The sequence below is a fragment of the Nymphalis io genome, chromosome 18 (genome assembly GCF_905147045.1).
Source record: "Nymphalis io chromosome 18, ilAglIoxx1.1, whole genome shotgun sequence".
Classification (NCBI taxonomy): domain Eukaryota; kingdom Metazoa; phylum Arthropoda; class Insecta; order Lepidoptera; family Nymphalidae; genus Nymphalis; species Nymphalis io.
Genome location: NC_065905.1, coordinates 10,821,433 through 10,841,196, shown reverse-complemented (window position 1 = coordinate 10,841,196; position 19,764 = coordinate 10,821,433). Strand labels below are relative to the sequence as shown.

The window sequence follows — 19,764 nt, the reverse complement described above, 5'->3', positions numbered from 1 at the left end:
TGTTTTAAATGAAATGAAATCGTAAAACAATCTACGTTCGTTAGAAAACGTTCTCGTCACGTCAAAGTCATGCTGTTCACTTTTCTGATTTGTTTAAATTTAAATTGCAAAAAATTACGAAGGCCATTGTTGACGCATCTCTAAAATGTAAACATATTTTCTTATTGTTTCCAGCTATCAGAAGTCGGCGGAGAACTAGGGGAAGAGAGGGCGGCGGCGGCCTTGGCTACGGAGAGGGCGGATGCTGAAGCAGCAGAGCGACTAAGAGTCGAGAGGGACAATAGAGAACTGCTGGTCAATAATCAGAGACTGCAACAGGTTTGTGCAATTATATAGATTAAAGAAGTTTTTTTTTTTTAAGATAACCCCGCGCTTATGTTATATTAGTTTCCCCTATATAACATAAGTATGATAATGTATAAAAATATTTTAACTTTGTCTCAAACACTTAACCTAGAATCCCGTTGCGTCAGCGCATATATCTGATCGTCATGTCATTATAGATCATAAAAAGAGAAATACTAATATGTCTTGATTTGGAATTAACGCCATGGTTGATGATTTTGATGGCTTCCAGGCATCAGAACGCTTAGAGCTAGAGCTCTTACACTGGCGTTCCGCAGAGAACGGTGGTGCAGAACATTCAGACTCCGAGGGATCAGAAGCCGAAGTGGGGGGCAATAGCGACAAGTACAAGAGGCGGTTTGAACGGGCGCACCGCGAACTGCAACTGTTGCGCGCGCAGCTGCGCCGACAACACGAGGACGACCTTGAACAGCTGGTCACCGTCAAGAAGCAGCTTGAGAAAAAGGTAAGAGAAATATGCTGATTACAGAAACAGTTTAAAGATATTCTATATATTATCCTTTCATTAAGTGTTCTACAGTCTAGCTAGTCTGATAGCAAATAATTTGACATGGCTTTATGTAAATATCGAGCCCAATATAATGAACACGTGGGTTATAACCACGCAAACACCATTGACTCTATATGAAGCAGCGGTGAATGAAAATATCGTGAGGAAACCTGCATGTTACTCTGAAATTCTGCCAGTTGCATTTACCAACTCGAACTGAAATAAGCCGCCAAGCCTTCCCTTGAAGACGAGGGGATACCTTTACTCAGCAGGGTATTAAAGGACTGTCATTTCATATTTCTTGTATTTATATAAAAATATTACTTTTTTTCTCCTGATATAAAATATAAGAAAATCTTGTAAAGTTCTTTTAGTGTAATAGCTATGTACACTAGAATGAGCACCAATAATGGGAGTAGCTAATCTAAAACTAAGATCGCTATAACAAAAATACAATGTCGATACTGACGCACGTTGGATATTTGTAATTGTAGATTTAACCTAACTCCGAAAACTGAGAACTAGATTCAAATTGAAATGATGTCAGCTTCCGTGCAATTAATAAAATTAGGACGTACAAATTGAAAACGTTAGTTTTTTACAGAAAATATATATTGAATAATTATATTTAATTAACTTTCGAGTCAAATGTAGGCGGAATTGTATCTTAAATTTGGGCCGCGATACGATTTGTTATTTTATCTCGATCCGGCGCCCCAGTTATCTCCGATCATCCTTGATGGCGCACTGATGCTGATAATGGTATAAACACCGATAGTACAATGTATTTAGACAGTCGCTGTTCCGTGCGAGAATCGAATGTTATTAAAAATAGTGTAAATGTACGCATAATGGAAGACGAAAACGATGAGGTCAGTGCCCTTAAGAAAGGACAATTCTTTGATATTTTTTTTTATATAAATTGTGCAACGCATCAATAAAACAATTTGGCGATGTTCCAATACAAATGGCTCGACCGATGACGAGCCGGATTACTTTTTATACAAGTACTAATCCACGCGGTTTCGTAATCATAAATATAATTGCTATTGTGTAACGTGAATTTATCTTTATAATGATAATAACTTGTGTTTATGGTTTGCTATAGATGCATATATTATTGTGAAAAAGTATGATTAGGTACACTTAATTAGACTAGGTGGTGATTAATTGGTGGAAGAAACTTCTGTCCCAGTTTCTTCAGGTCAGATATTATTCATTTGGTGGGTAGGTTAGATTAAAAGGGGGTTATATCTTGCGTCAATTGTTGACGGAGTATCCTGACGATGATACGACATCTCGATCTATCTTTGTCTATATGCAAGGCTTTGTAGAGGAATGTGTCTTTAAGTGTATCTAATGGGTCCATCCCAATAACCTATAAGATATTTGCTGTCAAATAATTCAACCAGATCAGTTGCAACCAAAGAGCGTGGCATAGGTTAAAAATTCAATAGTATTTATAAAGAAATATATCAATGCCCAAGTCAGTGGTACTGACCACTATTTATCTTCACCTCGTTCGAATCGGCTATTAGTCCACATAACCCACAACTATGGATATGAAATATATATATTGTTTGAGATTAATAGATATCAACACCACTTGTCGGATCATAATGAAATTTGGCACAAATGTAATTCTTCTTAGACTGTATTATATAGAAATTTTGAAAGATGACATCATCATCTAATTGATCGGAGCACAATAATCTCATTAATTTAAATATTGTTTTTATTGAAATAATTTGCGCTTAATGTTTTTGTCTTCTTTATCAATAATCAATAATAAAAAAAAAACTAATCGAGAAATAAATGTGATACTCTCAAACAACATCTCCCACTGTCCTTAATTAAACTTGTAACTCGTATTTTCTCGTATACTCGTATCTAACAGAATCCGAACTTTCGGAATCCGCCCTGTGTCCTGGCCCTCGATCAGAGTTGAGCAAGACAAAAGACAATTTCGTCTTTCTGCATTCGAGTTAATATTGTAAATATAATGATTACCCCATTAAAAAAACAAACAACGCTTATGTTCGACATGTTCGCGCCCGTGCGGCGCCGACGGCGACCGCTCTCGCCTGCCGGCGCTGGCACTCGTTTGTTTACGATAAGCGAAATTTTGGCGCTGTTTACTATTATCATTTAAACATAATAAACTCTGCCGCTCAGAGTTGATCAAACGATGGCAGCTATCAGACCATAGAATTGTGCTTGAAAATGAAGAATTCGTCTAGTCACCGATTATCGGATTCATTGGCGAAATTTGACTGTGAAGTTTTATTTAACAATAATTTAAACGTCAAATGTACATTATCTAGCTTCTAGATTTGTTTAGATTATAGTTAATTATAAAATATATCAATAACATTTGTAATATATTCATGTTTTATCCTTGACAGGTTCAAGATGCGTACGAGGAAGTGGAGGAACAGCGTGCAGTTGCTGCGCAGTGGAAGCGGAAACTGCAGAAGCTCACAAACGACATGGCAGACCTGCGCTCGCTCCTCGATGAACAAGTCAGTATTAAACTAACTTATGGGCACTTAAAAGCCCTAGAATTCTATATATTATATATTATTTCAAAGTTATAATTTTATTGAACATTTAACGATTGATATCGTCATGTGATCTAGTGAGTATTCATACTGAACCCTGTCCCGCAGACTTGCCGTAACAACCTGTTGGAAAAACGGCAACGTAAGTTCGATGCGGAGCTGCACAGTGCGCAAGAAGAGCTGAAGAGGGAACGGACAGCCAAGGACAGGCTCTCGCGCGAGCGGGACCAGGCGCACGCAGAGAAATATGCGCTGGAGCAGAGCCTCTCTGTGAGTCACTTTTTGACGAGCCGGTTGGCGTGGTTGGTTAATACTTGCCTTTTCACGCCGAAGGTTGTGGGTTCGATTCCCACCCAGGACAGACATTTGTGTGCATGAATATGTCTGTTTGTCCTGAGTCTGGGTGTAATTTTCTATATAAGTATGTATTTAGAAAGGAAAAGTAGTATATGTAGTATATCAGTTGTCTGGTTTCCATACCACAAGCTCTGTACAAGCTTAATTTGGGATCAGATGGCCGTGTGTGAAAAATGTCCACGGATATTATTATTATTATTTCAATGATAAATGCAAATCAAATACACGGGTTTACTTCGAAAACGCCTTTACGTGGGCCAAGCGTTCGGCCTCGAACAAACGTACAAACTATGCAATTATATTAGTTAAATTAGTATGTACGCAAGCGGGCCTACCAAACATCTCAAAAAAACTTCTCTGTATCGAAAACACATAATCTCTATTAATAAATCGGACGAGTACCGCCACCCGACGCGCGCAGTGCCCGAGGCCACACTCAAATGCAGGAGTATCTCTCAGGAAGCTCGGATGGAGCTCGAGCTGAAGGAGGAGCGGCTGTCGGCGGCGGCGCGCGAGCTGGAGGAGCGCGGCGGCGGCGGCGACGAGCTGGCCGCGCTGCGCCGCGCGCGCGCCGAGCTCGAGCGCCGCCTGCGCGACCAGGACGAGGAGCTGGACGAGCTGGCCGGCCAGACACAGGTAGCGCCGCGCCGCCGCGCCGGGCCCGGGAGCGCTGCTGGGACGTAGTAACGCGTGTTCTCCGACAGCTGCTCGAGAGTTCGAAGCTGCGGCTCGAGATGCTGCTGGAGCAGCAGCGGAAGGAGGCGCGGCTGGAGGCGGCTGCCCGCGACGACGAGATGGAGGAAACGCGCGCCAACGCCTCCAAGAAACTCAAAAGTGAGTACTATTTTGTACCTGCTTAGCTGCCAAAGCCAGACCGACGGGTCTGGGAGCTAGTTGAGTTGTGGGGGTTTTCTGTCAGGTATCCTCAGTAGAAGTCTACGCTTGGGAAGTTATCAATTTTCGTGCATACCGAGATACGAGTATATAATAGTCCGTCACACGCACCCTTTGTGATGGTAATAACGATGGTACACTATACTGCGATGTTGGTGAAACAGAAATATTTAATAATTATCATGTTATTGTCTGGCCCTTAGTGTTAGAGAGTCAGCTGGAAAGCGAACACGCAGAGCGCAGTCTGCTACTGCGCGAGAGACACGAGCTGGAGCGACGACTCGCCTCGCTAGAGGAGACCGCGCGAGCAGAGAACATGGAGCAGGCGCAGCTCGTGCAGCGGCTTAAGAGGTGAGCCGTTACACGCAATTGGAGCTGCTAGGATTTACTTATTGATTTGTGAAACTGTACCCTCGGTTCGGACAAAGATACGTCAGACTTATAGTAAACTCCTATTTTAAATAAAATTGTATATAGAAAAGGTCAAAAAATATGTGTGGCAATTCGTTAAAACTAATATATTTTTAGGTACTACTCATAGTAAAGATCGGAGCAGCGGCACTAAAATGACTACTAACTAACCGGTTTGTCCCGACAGAGATCTCAAGAGATACCGCGCCCTGCTGCGCGACGCGCAGACGATGCTCGAGCAGAAGGAAAAGGAGGGCGGCGGCAAAGCGCAGATCCGCCAACTCAAGAACCAGGTGGAAGACCTCGAGCTGGCCCTGCGCGCCGCCAACAAGGCGCGCACCGCGGCCGAGGCCGAGGCCGCCGAGGCGGCGGCGGCGCTGGACGAGGCGTCGCGCGCCAAGGCCGAGGCCGCCGAGCGCGCGCACGGCGCCGCGCGGGACGCCGCCGCCGCGCGCGCCGCGCTCGACGACGCCGAGGAGGAGGCCGCCGAGGTCAGCCCCTCCACTGCCTCCGGCCGGCTCTGTGCGACATGACAGAGCCTGTCGTTTCAATAATATTAGTACAAGCGGAAGGCGAAGCAAAGATATAATGAGGAAGCTGAGACTTCGGATTAGTGATGTGTTACGACGTGAGCTTAATAGAAACGTATGACTATTTCAGTTACTAAAGAAGTACCGCGCGAGCACTAGTTCGCTGTGCGCGGCGCAGGCGGAGGCGCGCGAGGCCGACAGTCGCGCAGAGGCCGCGGCGGAGGAGGCCCGCCAGGCTCGCGAGCGCCTCGCCGAGATCAGCGCCCGCCTCGCGCACGCAGAGGCCGGACACTCGCACGAGCACCACGAGGCCGAGCGCCGTCTCGAGCTGCGCAACAAGGTGACGAACATATACCGTGACCGATTACTACAAACAAAAATAATTTGTCACACTGACTTGTAAGATGTGACGACGTGAAGTCTATCGGCCTAAAATAACTATATATATTAAAGTTGAAATATTAGAATCGATCTCGTAAAAATTGCTCAATAAGACTTGCACATTCGAATGCAGGAGTTGGAGTCCAGCCTGGAGCTGGAAGCGACCTCCCGCGCCAGACTGGAGGGCCAGCTGGCGCGCCTGCGGGACGCGCACGAGCAGCTCGCCGGCGAGCTCGCCACCGCCCGCGCCAAGGAGCACCACGCCGCCGAGGAGACGCGCAAGCTCACCAGGCAACTCAGGTACCGCGCCGGACCGACGGCTCCTCGGTCACCGGAATACTAATCTTAGCGACCGGCGCGCACCTCGGGCCTCCCGATCGGGGGCGCGACTGTCGCACTAAAGAGTCCCGTCGATCCGCCAGGGAGCTGAAGGAGGAGAACTCGTCGCTGAACGCGAAGCTGGGCGAGGCGAGCCGCGCGCGCTGCGCGGCCGAGGCGAGCGCGGCGGCCGCCGTGGCCGACCTGGCCGCCGCGCGGGACGACGCGCGCCTGGCCGCGCGCCGCGCCGCCGCGCTGCAGGAGGCGCTCGCCGGCGACCTGGCCAGCCCCGCCGACGAGCGCGACTCCGACAGGTGCGCGGACTCCCTCGCCGCCCCCGCTCTCGCTCGAGCGCCTCGCATTAATCGCGGTCCTTCCTTGCAGCGACAACGACAGCTACAGCTCGGACGAGTCGATCGGGACGTTCCTGGCGAATCACAAGCTGAGTCCGTCGGTGCCGTCGCGCGGCAGCCTGCAGCTGGACTCCCAGAAGTGAGAATTTCGTCTCCCGAGGTGATCCTCCGCTTCGATCGGGACGTCGACGTTAAACTCGTACCTTCTGCGATCAGATCTCAGAGTCCCGAGGGTCGGCAGAGTCGCACCAGCGCCGGCTCCGACTCCAAGCCGCTGACCCCGACCAAGGAGTCGTTCGCATAACGGCCGGCCACGGCGGGCGGGCTGCTCGCTAGTGCTCTGCCGCTGCTCTGCACGGCGCTCTGCTCTCGACCGCGCACGCACTCCACGCATCTCGTCATCGAGTGAACGAGTGGCGCGTGTGACGTCACTGCGGAGTACCGAGTGTCGTGCTACGTTGACTAATCATGTGTATAGTGTATGTTGTGACTGACTAATTTTAGAATGATGTTCGAGAATGTTAGTTCTGTATTTAATCACCATTTTTACAGTCGATCGATGTTAACGACCACTGTTGACTAACTAATCTGGAAGAGAACCGACGTCCCGTATTGAAACCAAAAGATACTAAATTCACTGAAGTGCCAACCCTCGATTGATACCATTCATAGTTCATATTGTAACGATGATCAATAAAATGCGACGAATCACCAGAACTATAAATGTATTCGCCTCACTATATTAAATTATACATATATGAAATATTAGAAAAAGCACTTTTATACACTTTTTAACCAATATAAACATACTTAATGAACTAAATAATTTTTGTCACAATCCTCAAATATTAACCGACGATAATATTCTGCTCAATATTCATGTTTACGAGGCTATATACTACATTGAATACCATTAAGGTGACTCGGGCTTATAATATTTCGATTAAAGTTTTTACATTTTTGCTAAATAATTACAATTTGTTACTTCGCGACGGCTTATAATGAGCTAATTTAGTGTGAAAAATAATATATGCATTCCAGAATTTAATTTCTCATTTGATACATACGATAAAGATCGTTTTTATACAACATATATGCATATTTAATACATGGCTTGACCTAATTTATTTATATTAGATTTTCATAGGTAATAAAAATCAATTTTTTAGGAATAATTGCACTGTGGTTTCTAACCAGCCAGTCAGTATTTAGATTATATAGATGGAACAGTTTAATGTTAAGTTGATTGTTATTTAGTTAATTAATAATTGTAAATAACTAGATTGCAAATACATTTTTTATTATTTAATTTGTAATATTCGTGTGATCAGACTGTTATTATATGATTTATTTGTTACAAATGATTTGTTGTTTTATAGTAGATGAACAAACATATCTGTTAAATAATAGAATTTTATGACTTTCACATTGACTGGTTTGTTCAGTGTTCTTAATATCATAACGAATTAGCGTTCATAGACAATTTTCACTTTTTTATTAACATTGACAATGATATAATCTACAATGCCCGGGAAATGAGATACAATAATTAATTTAATAGCATTAATTTATTAACAAAAAAAAAATTTTTTTTTATTAGTAATTGTTAGTAAAAAAGTGATCTTGTATAAGTCTGCTTGTAGTGTACCATTGTATTAACATTGTATTTACTTATATTACTTCTAAATCATTATACCATTTAGATATGTGTCTGTAACCGCAAGTTTATTATCTATAATGTATGAGTAATGTATGATAATATGTGATGAAATGTTACTGCGTTCATATTGGTTGTAAATTGAAATATTTAATAAAGTAACTTACAATCTTTTTTGGAGCTTTTTTTTTTTAAATCATTACCTTATATTATCTGTCAATATTTATATATAGAATTTCTGTGTGCATATTTCAAATAATAATTACATTAAAATACTAGAATTATCATTTAATAGAAATAAAAATATTGTTTTTGTACAAATTAATTAAGCATAAATATAAGCGTACCTCTAATATGAATAACTTGCCTACTGTACTTTACTAGGTAACTGAATTTGAATGAATTTTGCTTAGTGCCAACAAGCAACTAAAATAAATATCAAATAATATCAAAAATATAGCCATTATTTAAGTCAAGGTCTTATTTCTGCCAGAACTGACATAAACTTATCGTGTATTCGAGTGATTTCAATTCTATCATGTGATTTTATTAATGCCTCAAAATTATTGCTCTTATTTAGAATTTAAGAAATGAATAACCCTATATATATAATCAGCATTCAGAAGTGAAACTGATTTTACAAAAACCTCAAAATGGTCTTTTTTAAAATAGAACACAAAATTTTACAAATTTATGTAAATAACACAAAAATAGGACACCAAATCATTGAAATTTATGTGAATAACTCACTCAATTACTTTTAAAAATCCAAATAACACATTTAACAAATCACAAGTCGCGCCAATAGGTAATTAATTAATTTATTTACGGTTTACCTTTCTGCCCACCGACAAAATGGCGGTTTTTAAATTAGCGCGCGTCTTTTTTGTTTTTTTTTACCACGCTGTTATATAGATCAAGGTATCTCCCAACTGTAGCCAACCACAAGAGGAATAAACTTAAATAAACAACTTTGACACCGATATAATTGGTCCTTGAATAATGTATTATATTCACTATGGATTCGCGAAAAAATGGCGTTTTCAATGTCCGCTAAGTTGTTATCGGAACTTCGAAAGTTAAATTAATGTGGTTCTAACTTGTTAAGTGGAATAGTGTTGTATTATAAATGAAGGTAAATTAATCAAGAACTGCTTATAATGCGTAATACAGCAGAATAATTAGAAAATCGCATGCAAGTTGTAAATCTACGGCTTGTTTACCTTTACTCTTACTCCGATTAAATAGGGTTAAATATATAATATATTATATTGTTTGTTAATTAAGGATTACTACTTAACTACTTGAAATTAAAAAAAAATATTCATATAAAAAATAAATAAATATACTATATATTATAGCTGTGACTATGAATCGTTTATCGTAATCGTGTAGGTGCTTAAAGTATTCACTAACAAATTTAAAACATTATATATTTTTTATTTTTTACATAAATGGAGTAGATTTTTTAAAAGAAGTTTGATTACTCAGAATGTGTACATTCTCCACGTCAACCACATCTTTATTTTATCTGTTAATTCCAACTGCACTTGCACAGATTAAAAAGTATAGTATACAATAATACGATTACGCCCCTTCAAGACTCAAGTCTGTCAAAAATTACTTGTAAAGCATATTAATTTTACCAATCGATGGGTTAAAACTAACTGCATTTTTAGAGAATATTCCAACGTTAAGTTAATCGTTTGTGTTAGTTATTTAATTTGTTATAATTGTATATAATATTTATACATAAATAGGTATAGTATTGATTTTTCTTAGGTCACGGTAAATATCAGACAGAATTTAAAAAATAAGTTTTATAGGTATATTGTTCGTAATAAAACTACAAAATGACCGATTCAAAGTATTTTACAACTACAAAAAAGGGTGAAATATTTGAGCTTAAATCAGAGCTAAATAGTGATAAAAAAGAAAAGAAGAAGGAGGCGGTCAAAAAGGTAACTTAATTTTCGTATCCTTCCGTCTCTTCTCGATTATCATATTAAAGATTTGGAAACAATTGAACACATTATAATATTTTTAGGTGATAGCTTCTATGACTGTAGGCAAAGATGTGTCGGCTCTATTCCCAGATGTTGTCAACTGTATGCAAACCGACAATTTAGAACTCAAGAAATTAGTTTACTTGTACCTCATGAACTACGCCAAGTCTCAGCCGGATATGGCCATCATGGCTGTCAATACATTTGTCAAGGTATGTACTACTTTTATATATAATTAAAAAATAATTGAATAAGTCTAATTCTATGTAAGGGTTTGGTTTTTTGCTTTTTTATTAGCAGTATGCATGCTGTGAAAGTTGATAGAATAAAATACAGCATCTTATGATTTATGGAAATTATGTTAATAAATTTAAAGGTAAAGTAAATAGAAGCAAACACTGTTGTATAACTCTTCTTAATATATTGCAATGATAAAATCTACAAGGTTTATTATAGGATTTATAGGAACCGAAAGATTGCACATCTGTATCATTGCCTACTTATCCATAAAAAAAAACAAAATAGCTAAACATGTAAAATGCTTCTTTATGACTTAATTCCTTATTTTGCAAAACTATTGGATATAATGTTTTAGTTACATTTATATAATTGATGAATAATATATATATTTTTTACTGAATACTGGTGTTCAAAAATATTACAAACTGACTGTATTTTAAATGAAACAAATAATCCTAAGTATACTCAGTTAATAGAAACTTAAGTTATCAGAAATAATTAATAAAGAAGTAGTTTAGCTATCTGTGTGTGTGACGTGTCTTTTTTATCGTTTTAATGTCTACTGTACCATATTATGATGGGTGGAAGGATCTACCAACATACCAGCTTGTTAAGGTAAACATATGATCCAAAGAAATCAACTCATCTTTCTGTAGATTTACACATTGAAATTCAATTTTCATTAGATATTAATTACACTTTGAATGTTATTTCCTTTAGCTTAAGTTATTTTTGTCCGCATGAAATTAAACCCGTTTGCATGTCGTATCATGATTTCATATTGAGCACAGATGTGTAAATCTACATATAATAATAGATAATGATATTGGAACAGAAAGATATAATAAAAATTATCCATGCCTCATCAATAGAAGCACATTGGCCGTTGTTCGTATCATATATTTTGTATTGTAGAACCTTGCTAATCTATTATGCAGTTTTAAGCACAGATCATTGTTGTTTCAAGCTTTTGTAATATGATTGCTCAACGTGACAATAGCTGTATGTAACTTTTATGTTATTTTGCTTAGTAATAGTATCATAGTATATAGTTTAACGGTTTTATATGTAGCCATTTTGAGGAAAAAATATTGATTTAAGTGTTCATGGCAATACGGCAACAATTCATTTATACTTATATAAGTAAATAATTAAGCACCATGCCAAGCCTTGAACATAGTTGCTCTGAAGATTTTAATCACAATATTACATAATCCATGGTAAAATTAATAGCTTGAATCATTCATAGTAATGTTAAAAACGTAGATATTTGATCTAGATAATTCCATCGATGCTGCAAAATGAATAGCAAGTTTCTACAGTTTTCGCTTATAGTCAAATTGCTTCTGTAACATTGATGTTGCTTCTGTGTCTTCTATGTTGTACTGTTCAATAGTCAACATGTATTTCTACAGGATTGTGAAGATTCCAACCCCTTGATTCGGGCGCTGGCTGTACGGACGATGGGATGCATCCGAGTTGACAAAATAACGGAGTATTTATGTGAGCCCCTGCGCAAGTGCCTCAAGGATGAGGATCCCTACGTTCGCAAGACGGCAGCTGTGTGTGTCGCTAAGCTGTATGATATATCACCCAGTATGGTCGAGGATCAGGTAATTTCATATATTTCAAACATTGAAATTGTCTGATTAGCCATAAGAATACCCCTTGTACTACACATTAATTACATTTTCTATATTATTTTTTAGAATAACATACAAATAAATTAAATTGTAAATGAGCTTTTTAATTTAAAATTTTGTAATAATCCTACAGGGTTTTCTGGACCAGCTGAAAGATTTATTAAGTGATTCCAACCCAATGGTAGTCGCGAATGCTGTAGCAGCTCTCTCGGAGATCAACGAAGCGAGTGTATCTGGACATCCACTAGTTGGTGAGAATTGAAAATTGAAGAAACAAAATTTATCTATGCAATAATAATATCCTGAGACATTATCACACACTGCCATCTGATGCCAAATTAAGCAGAGCTTGTACTATGGAAACCAGACAACTAATATACTACATATACTACTTTTCTTTTGTAAATACATACTTATATAGATAATTACACCCAGTTTTGCAGGACAAACGTATATGTTCATGCACACAAATGTCTGTCCTGGGTGGAAACGAACCCACAACCTTCGGCGTGAAAGGCAAGTATTTAACAACCACGCCAATCGGCCCGTCTCCGGCAACTGAAGTAATGAATTTTATTTATAATATATAATTGGTTTCAATATACATTGAAATCAATTGTATATTATAAATATAATTCTAAGCAAGTAACTTTGTAATATTTGAATCTTTAGAATTACTCTTTATATATCCAGAGACTGAACGCCTATTATCACATTTGCGTTAATAGGAGAAATGAAACTTAATTTGTGATTTATATTATTCCCCAAATCATTGAAAGCATTTTCAAAATATTTTATTTGTTAGTAATTTCAAATTTAAAAGGATGTTTTTTTTTTCTGTAAGTAACAATATTATTTAATACTATTGTACTAGCGTCAAACTATTTAAGTAATCTACATCAGATTGAGTCATTAGGAGTGGAGATAACTCGGCTGCTAAGCTTTCAACTCATCTACAAAAAGATATATATATAAGAATTAATAAAACAGTAGTACCGGTCCGAGGATGGGATCCTCGGAGCACTCCAGAATAAGCTGAATTAGTTTCAACAATAACATTTAGTGCGTATCCCAGCCAACGATTTCGCCTCCGCCCTGTCGTACGACTCTGTACGACTTCACGTACAAATGTCGTCGCTAATAAGTTCGTCACCCGTGGCCAGAGATGAACGCGCCCACCATCAACAAGCTGCTGACGGCGCTCAACGAGTGCACGGAGTGGGGGCAGGTGTTCATCCTGGACGCGCTGTCCAACTACTCCCCGCGCGACTCCCGCGAGGCGCACTCCGTCTGCGAGCGCATCACGCCGCGCCTCGCGCACGCCAACGCCGCCGTCGTGCTGTCCGCCGTCAAGGTACCCCCCCCCCCCCCCTCGCTAGTGACGCGCGGTAATAGCAGATAATAACAATGAATAAAAAACACCGCGACCGACGATAGAAACTTTAGAGATTTTTTCTAATAACCCTTGAGTAATTAAATAATGAAGTAATACAGTCAAAATTAAATGTTATTAATATTTGAAATAATATATGAGATGCACTCTCTTTCGATAGTGACGGTATTTCTGTTTCACATCAGGTGCTCATGAAGCTGATGGAGATGCTCTCCGACGAGACGGAGCTGGTGGGAACTCTGTCCCGGAAGTTGGCGCCGCCGCTGGTCACGTTGCTGAGTGCGGAGCCTGAAGTGCAGTATGTGGCTCTCCGAAACATCAACCTGGTGGTGCAAAAGCGGCCGGATATTTTGAAACATGAGATGAAGGTGACCTGCCCTTGTAATTTTTTAACTACCATAAAATATAAACGCATTACTTAAAATTTTATATGCAATATAAATTTTGATCACAAGGGCTTTTGATAAACAAAATTGTCTTAAAACAATTTCCTTATAACTATAAAAATAAAAGAAAGGATTTCTGAAGATTCATCCTCTTTGAGGTTCGTAAATGAAAGCTTACAAGAAAGTTCGTAATTTTTAGACTAAATTTATGGAATATAATTTATTGGATTTTGTTCATAAATAAATTTCATTATAAGTATTTTTACGAAATTTAATCCTTAACCCCTTAAGGGATAAATTTCCTAAAAATACTTATAATAGGGATAGGGGATAAAATTTTGTATGAATTTCGTTATTTTTTTAGTTAGAAAAGTGGATGCTCTGTTGTATGTTATGTTAATATTTATTTTGAATATATTTGTTTTGTTTCCAGGTATTCTTTGTGAAGTACAACGATCCAATTTACGTGAAGCTTGAGAAGTTGGACATCATGATTAGGTTGGCATCGCAAGCGAACATCGCGCAAGTTCTGGGCGAGCTGAAGGAGTACGCGACTGAGGTCGACGTGGACTTCGTCAGGAAGGCGGTCCGGGCTATTGGAAGGTGCGCTATCAAGGTATGTGATTATTACATTAGTATTTTTTTATCTTGTATTCTTGTTAGTGTAGAAAAGACGTCTTCAATCCATTTCAATTTCAATGTTGGTGTCTTCAAATCCAGAGTAAACAGGTTTCTTATAGGCAAGCGTGCTACATCTTAGACCGTGTCGATGCTTAACATCAGGTAAGTCAACGGTCAAACACTGGCCTAATAATTGTAAAAAAAAAAATCGCCCCCTTTGGGGTAAAGGGGGTGTCGTAAGGTCCTATTTAGAGAATTTTTGTTAACTGCTTCGTCTGATAGGTGGCCGACCGTGGTATTTGCTTAAATCGTTGAGTCAGTCATTCATCAGCCATTGCATTACCTATAAAACACATATGTGTTTTTTATAAAGCTTTTAAACACTTTGCAATGTAAACATTACATTTTATTATGTATATGATTCAGTAGTATAGTGTAATAAAAAAAAAAATTTTTAGTGTAAAAAAGTATTATATGCTAGTTATTTATTATCAGGTGGAGCCGTCGGCGGAGCGCTGCGTGTCAACACTGCTGGAGCTCATACAAACGAAAGTGAACTACGTCGTTCAGGAAGCGATTGTTGTCATCAAAGATATCTTCCGTAAATATCCCAACAAGTATGAGAGCATCATCAGTACACTGTGTGAGAACTTGGACACGCTGGACGAACCTGAAGCCAGGGCTTCTATGGTCAGTATAAACATATTGTGTTATGACTCATTATTGACTCTTTGGTCTGTTAACTAGTTCATACGGCTACAGAATTTTTCGAATTCGTAATGGACTCGCTACTCCAGTACAGTTTGATAGATAGGCACACGTCATAGATTATTTCTTTGAATTAGTCATAGAATTAATTTCCTTATATAGATTAATTTTAAATGTAATTTTTCAACAGGTATGGATTGTCGGCGAATACGCAGAACGTATAGACAATGCGGACGAACTGCTAGACTCGTTCTTAGAAGGATTCCACGACGAGAACGCACAGGTACTATTGACTTTAGTTTAAATAATTAAGTAAATATTTGTAACGTTTCTTGCTTTTCAGAAAAAAGTTTTCTTCTTTAAATTATCTTTAATGTAAAAATATTTATATTATTAGTGGGAACTGGATAAGTTAGTAAATTATATTAAAGTTATTTCAGTATTGAGACTAATGTTATTGTCACTGTTTTCAGGTGCAGCTGCAGCTGCTGACGGCGGTTGTGAAGCTGTTCCTAAAACGGCCAGCTGACACGCAGGAGCTGGTACAACACGTACTCAGTCTAGCCACTCAGGACTCGGATAATCCAGATTTGCGGTAACAATACCACTCTATATCGTAGTAAATTCTAAAATATATTGTGATGATATACTGACAGATTAGGAGATATTATAGTGCTGGTGTGTTTGTGCCATCAAAGACACTATTCCCCCAATCTCCGATGAGAAAGCAATCCGACACTACCGATTACTGCGATCCGATATATTTTTTACCCGAGATCTGGATCACCTCGGAGATTTGACCAGGACTTGACCAACGAAATAAAATTAGAATAATGTACTATGTATTATAATAACATTATCAGTGACCGAGGCTTCATCTACTGGCGGCTACTGTCGACGGACCCAGCCGCGGCCAAGGAGGTTGTGCTGGCCGACAAGCCGCTCATCAGCGAGGAGACGGACCTGCTGGAGCCAACGCTGCTGGACGAGCTCATCTGCCACATCAGCTCGCTCGCCTCCGTCTACCACAAGCCGCCTACCGCCTTCGTCGAAGGTATGCATATCATATGTCTTAAGTTCCGGTAGCGTTTATACTATCTTTACTTGCACGAATGAAGTCTAGAGTGTAAACGAATCTAGTAATTCCGAATATTTATCATAACTTTGTTTTTATTTAATAAGGTTGTTGCTAAATAAATAATAATACCTAATACTAATTTAAGAATATTCTAACTAGGCAAAATATGCGCGTTTTTATTCTATTAAAATAGAAATTATAACTACATTTTTTACTTAATATATAATACTTTTTTTCTTTATTTCAATATATAATAATAATTTCTAGGTCGCGGTGCCGGAGTGCGTAAGTCCCTCCCCGCACGCGGTACTGTGTCCGAAGACTCGCAGCCTCAATTACAAACAGTCATACCCAATCAGGTTGTTAATAGATGTTTCATATTAATATTTGATTACTATCTTTTAATAATGTTTTTTTTTGTTTAAAAACATAATAATTTTTGTATGTTTTTACAATTAATCATATTATACAGTAGCTTTTGTAAAAAAAGCTGACTGTTTTTTAATTAAAATAAGTATATAAAATTTTATAATTGTAGTATATTTCCAAAGGCAAGAGGAGCAAAGATAAACAAACCATAGATTTACATATTCCATCCGAAATTAGTTTAATTATACGAATCCATTATAAATACCACAGATAATTTAGAATTGACAATTTAAGGTCAAAAAGGTAACAAAATATTTATTTATGTTTACAAATCATGTAATTGTAATTGGCTTTAACCAAAGCAACTCTTTTTCCCTATCTATTATTATACTAACGCTTTCTATTATATGATTGGTTGATGGATTGTTCAGGGCCGTCACTTGAAGTTATAAAACTTGAATATTTCGAAGAGAAAATGAAGCCATCTAACTTTCTAATACAAGTATGGATGTGAAATTTAATGAATGATGAATGTTCCTCAGGAGTCGCTGATCGGCGACTTGTTGTCGATGGACATCGGCGGCCCCCCCGCGCCCGCCGCCCCCGCCGCGCCCGCCTCCAACCTGGACTTGCTCGCGGGAGGACTCGACGTTCTCGTATGTAGCTATATATTAATAATTTAGTATTAGTATAAGTAATTTCGCCATTAAATATTTAAAAAAAAATGCATAGCATGTGTATCGCTTTTTTGTTAAAAATAATTTGTCTCTTTCTGATAACAGTAATTTGAAATTCTAAAGACGAATGTTATTTGATATACTCTTAGGAATATTATTAGTAATGTGATTTGAATATTTTATCGTTTGTTACTTAGTAACTTCAAAATGATTGTACATTTTGTGTACAGTACGTATTTGATTTAATAAATAAGTATTGAAATGTCATTGAATTATTTAAACGCGAATTTTATTTTTATTTCACCATATAATTATAAAATATGTATTTCAGCTGGGAGGACCTGAGCCTACAGCGACCGCGGCCTCGGTTACCGGCAGCGCGACCGGACTACTCGGAGACATCTTCGGTGCAGTTCCACCGGCCTCCTACGTACCGCCCAAACAGTGCTGGCTTCCGGCAGACAAGGGAAAAGGTATAGAACTAACGTATTTGTCGTGTGATTAGTTCGAGAATAAACTCTTAAGGATTTAGTCGGAAGTCAGTACGAATAATTTTAATGCTATATCTATCATCTACTAAGGTTTGGAGATATGGGGAACGTTCACCCGACAAAACGGCCAGATGCGGATGGAGATGACATTCACCAACAAAGCCATGCAGGCCATGAGCGGGTTCGCCATACAGCTCAACAAGAACAGGTGAGAGGAGTCTCGGTGTTGTAGCGCGCGTGCGTGGGGACCGTGTTAACCGTACGTGTACGTATATCTGCACCCGTACGTAGTTGACGTATTTAAGACGTACGAAACGATTTGCTTCCTCGTTTCTGATACGCACCGCTAAGATCTGGAATACCCTCCCGACCTCCGTTTCCCCACCACCTACAATATGGGAACCTTCAAGTCTAGAGTGAATAGGCATCTTCTAGGCAATCGCGCTCGATCTTAGACTACCATCACTTTCCATCAGGTGTGATAATAGTCGAGAGCTAGCTTATATATAAAAAAAAAAGTGTGCGGTGACGGTGCGCGTGTCCGCAGCTTCGGCGTGTTCCCGGGCGGCGCGCTGGCGGTGGGCGCGCTGGCGCCGGGCGCGGCCGCCGACGCGCCGCTGGCGCTCGCCGCCGCCGGGCCCGTGCAGCGCATGGACCCGCTCAACAACCTGCAGGTGACCACCGCCCCCACCACCCCTCCTCTCGGGAGACACACTCCCGCTAGGCCGTTGTCGTTTGTTAAAATAGAAATTCTATTTGAATTGCTATAACTTACTACTATTTTACAGTACCTGTTTCGGAAAATAAAATATATACTCATTTAACGATAAACTGTTAACTTTGCAGTTCTATTTTATAAAATGTTTTCTATGTTGTAGGTTGCAGTGAAAAATAATATCGACGTATTCTATTTCGCCTGCCTCATTCCGGCTCACATTCTTTTCACCGAGGACGGTCAGCTCGATAAGCGCGTCTTCCTCACCACGTGGAAAGAAATCCCGGCGGCTAATGAAGTGCAACACACGATTTCCAACGTACTGGGCACCGCGGACTCCATCGCCCAGAAAATGACACTCAACAACATCTTCACTATCGCAAAGAGGAACGTCGAAGGACAGGACATGTTGTATCAGTCGCTTAAACTCACCAACAACATATGGGTTCTCCTAGAGTTGAAATTGCAACCCGGCAACCCTGAAGCTACCCTAAGCCTCAAGTCCCGCACGGTAGAAGTCGCCACGTGCATATTCCAAGCGTACGAAGCAATCATTAAGTCGTAATCTCACTGTCTAGTGCTGCTTTTATGTATATATGTTGGTCGAAGATCATGTTACTGTTGAGTATGATGTTACGAAGTATTCCTTTGTAAGTTATTATGAAAGACTTTATATAACTGTAAATTCCGCTAGTTGTATAAACGTTTATTTAAAACTTAGGTATGTATCGTATATCCTTGGGGTTTTATTTGATATCTCCGGAATTAAAACACTATTATTAAGAATTAAAATATTTTAAATAAATTTATGTTAATATCTTATTCGGTTTTCATTATTTTAATCCTTTAAAATTTGTAGAATCGTTACTCACCTCGGGTGTCCAAGTATTATTAAATAAAATTTAATGAGTTTTGATATTGTAGTAATATTTTGTTTCATATAAAAGCGCTGGTTGGTAATGATTTTGTTATGCTAGTCGACCTAGACATGGCGTGGGTGTGAGCGGAAACGCGAGCAAGTAGTGTCGCTATTATATTATATCTGACAAAATTACGAACTAATATTATTATTATACAAATCAAACGATAACATATTTTGTCATAAGAAATTTAATCATT

At 39.2% G+C, this 19,764-nt stretch overlaps 2 protein-coding genes across 5 annotated transcripts in view; both read left to right on the top strand.

Moving 5' to 3' along the window:
- LOC126775334 (unconventional myosin-XVIIIa) overlaps window positions 1-8,491 on the top strand; it is a 240,144-nt gene extending 231,653 nt beyond the window's left edge. For both annotated transcript variants that reach the window (XM_050497182.1, XM_050497183.1), the window contains 13 exons: window positions 175-318; window positions 578-811; window positions 3,262-3,378; window positions 3,526-3,687; window positions 4,234-4,410; window positions 4,479-4,608; window positions 4,872-5,019; window positions 5,267-5,570; window positions 5,740-5,949; window positions 6,124-6,290; window positions 6,413-6,622; window positions 6,693-6,800; window positions 6,878-8,491. In XM_050497182.1, the coding sequence (XP_050353139.1) occupies window positions 175-318; window positions 578-811; window positions 3,262-3,378; window positions 3,526-3,687; window positions 4,234-4,410; window positions 4,479-4,608; window positions 4,872-5,019; window positions 5,267-5,570; window positions 5,740-5,949; window positions 6,124-6,290; window positions 6,413-6,622; window positions 6,693-6,800; window positions 6,878-6,965 (2,199 nt within the window). In that variant the 3' untranslated portion in view covers window positions 6,966-8,491. The remainder of the gene's footprint in view (window positions 1-174; window positions 319-577; window positions 812-3,261; window positions 3,379-3,525; window positions 3,688-4,233; window positions 4,411-4,478; window positions 4,609-4,871; window positions 5,020-5,266; window positions 5,571-5,739; window positions 5,950-6,123; window positions 6,291-6,412; window positions 6,623-6,692; window positions 6,801-6,877) is intronic.
- A 1,404-nt stretch (window positions 8,492-9,895) lies between these two features.
- Window positions 9,896-19,467, top strand: LOC126775627 (AP-1 complex subunit beta-1). Of its 3 annotated transcripts, none has more exons than XM_050497682.1 (19): window positions 9,896-10,078; window positions 10,145-10,279; window positions 10,366-10,536; window positions 11,153-11,179; window positions 11,980-12,177; window positions 12,341-12,458; window positions 13,371-13,561; window positions 13,786-13,968; window positions 14,420-14,602; window positions 15,103-15,297; window positions 15,506-15,598; window positions 15,789-15,910; window positions 16,179-16,369; window positions 16,661-16,752; window positions 17,305-17,418; window positions 17,771-17,912; window positions 18,021-18,138; window positions 18,478-18,604; window positions 18,809-19,467. In XM_050497682.1, the coding sequence occupies exons 2-19, from the start codon at window positions 10,172-10,174 to the stop codon at window positions 19,208-19,210; spliced, it is 2,775 nt and encodes a 924-aa protein (XP_050353639.1). In that variant the 5' UTR covers window positions 9,896-10,078; window positions 10,145-10,171; the 3' UTR covers window positions 19,211-19,467. The 3 variants fall into 3 exon arrangements, with proteins under 3 accessions (XP_050353639.1, XP_050353640.1, XP_050353638.1); XM_050497681.1 differs by having other exon boundaries at window positions 9,900-10,028; window positions 10,101-10,279; XM_050497683.1 differs by lacking the exon at window positions 11,153-11,179 and having other exon boundaries at window positions 9,898-10,279.
- Window positions 19,468-19,764: the final 297 nt, after the last annotated feature.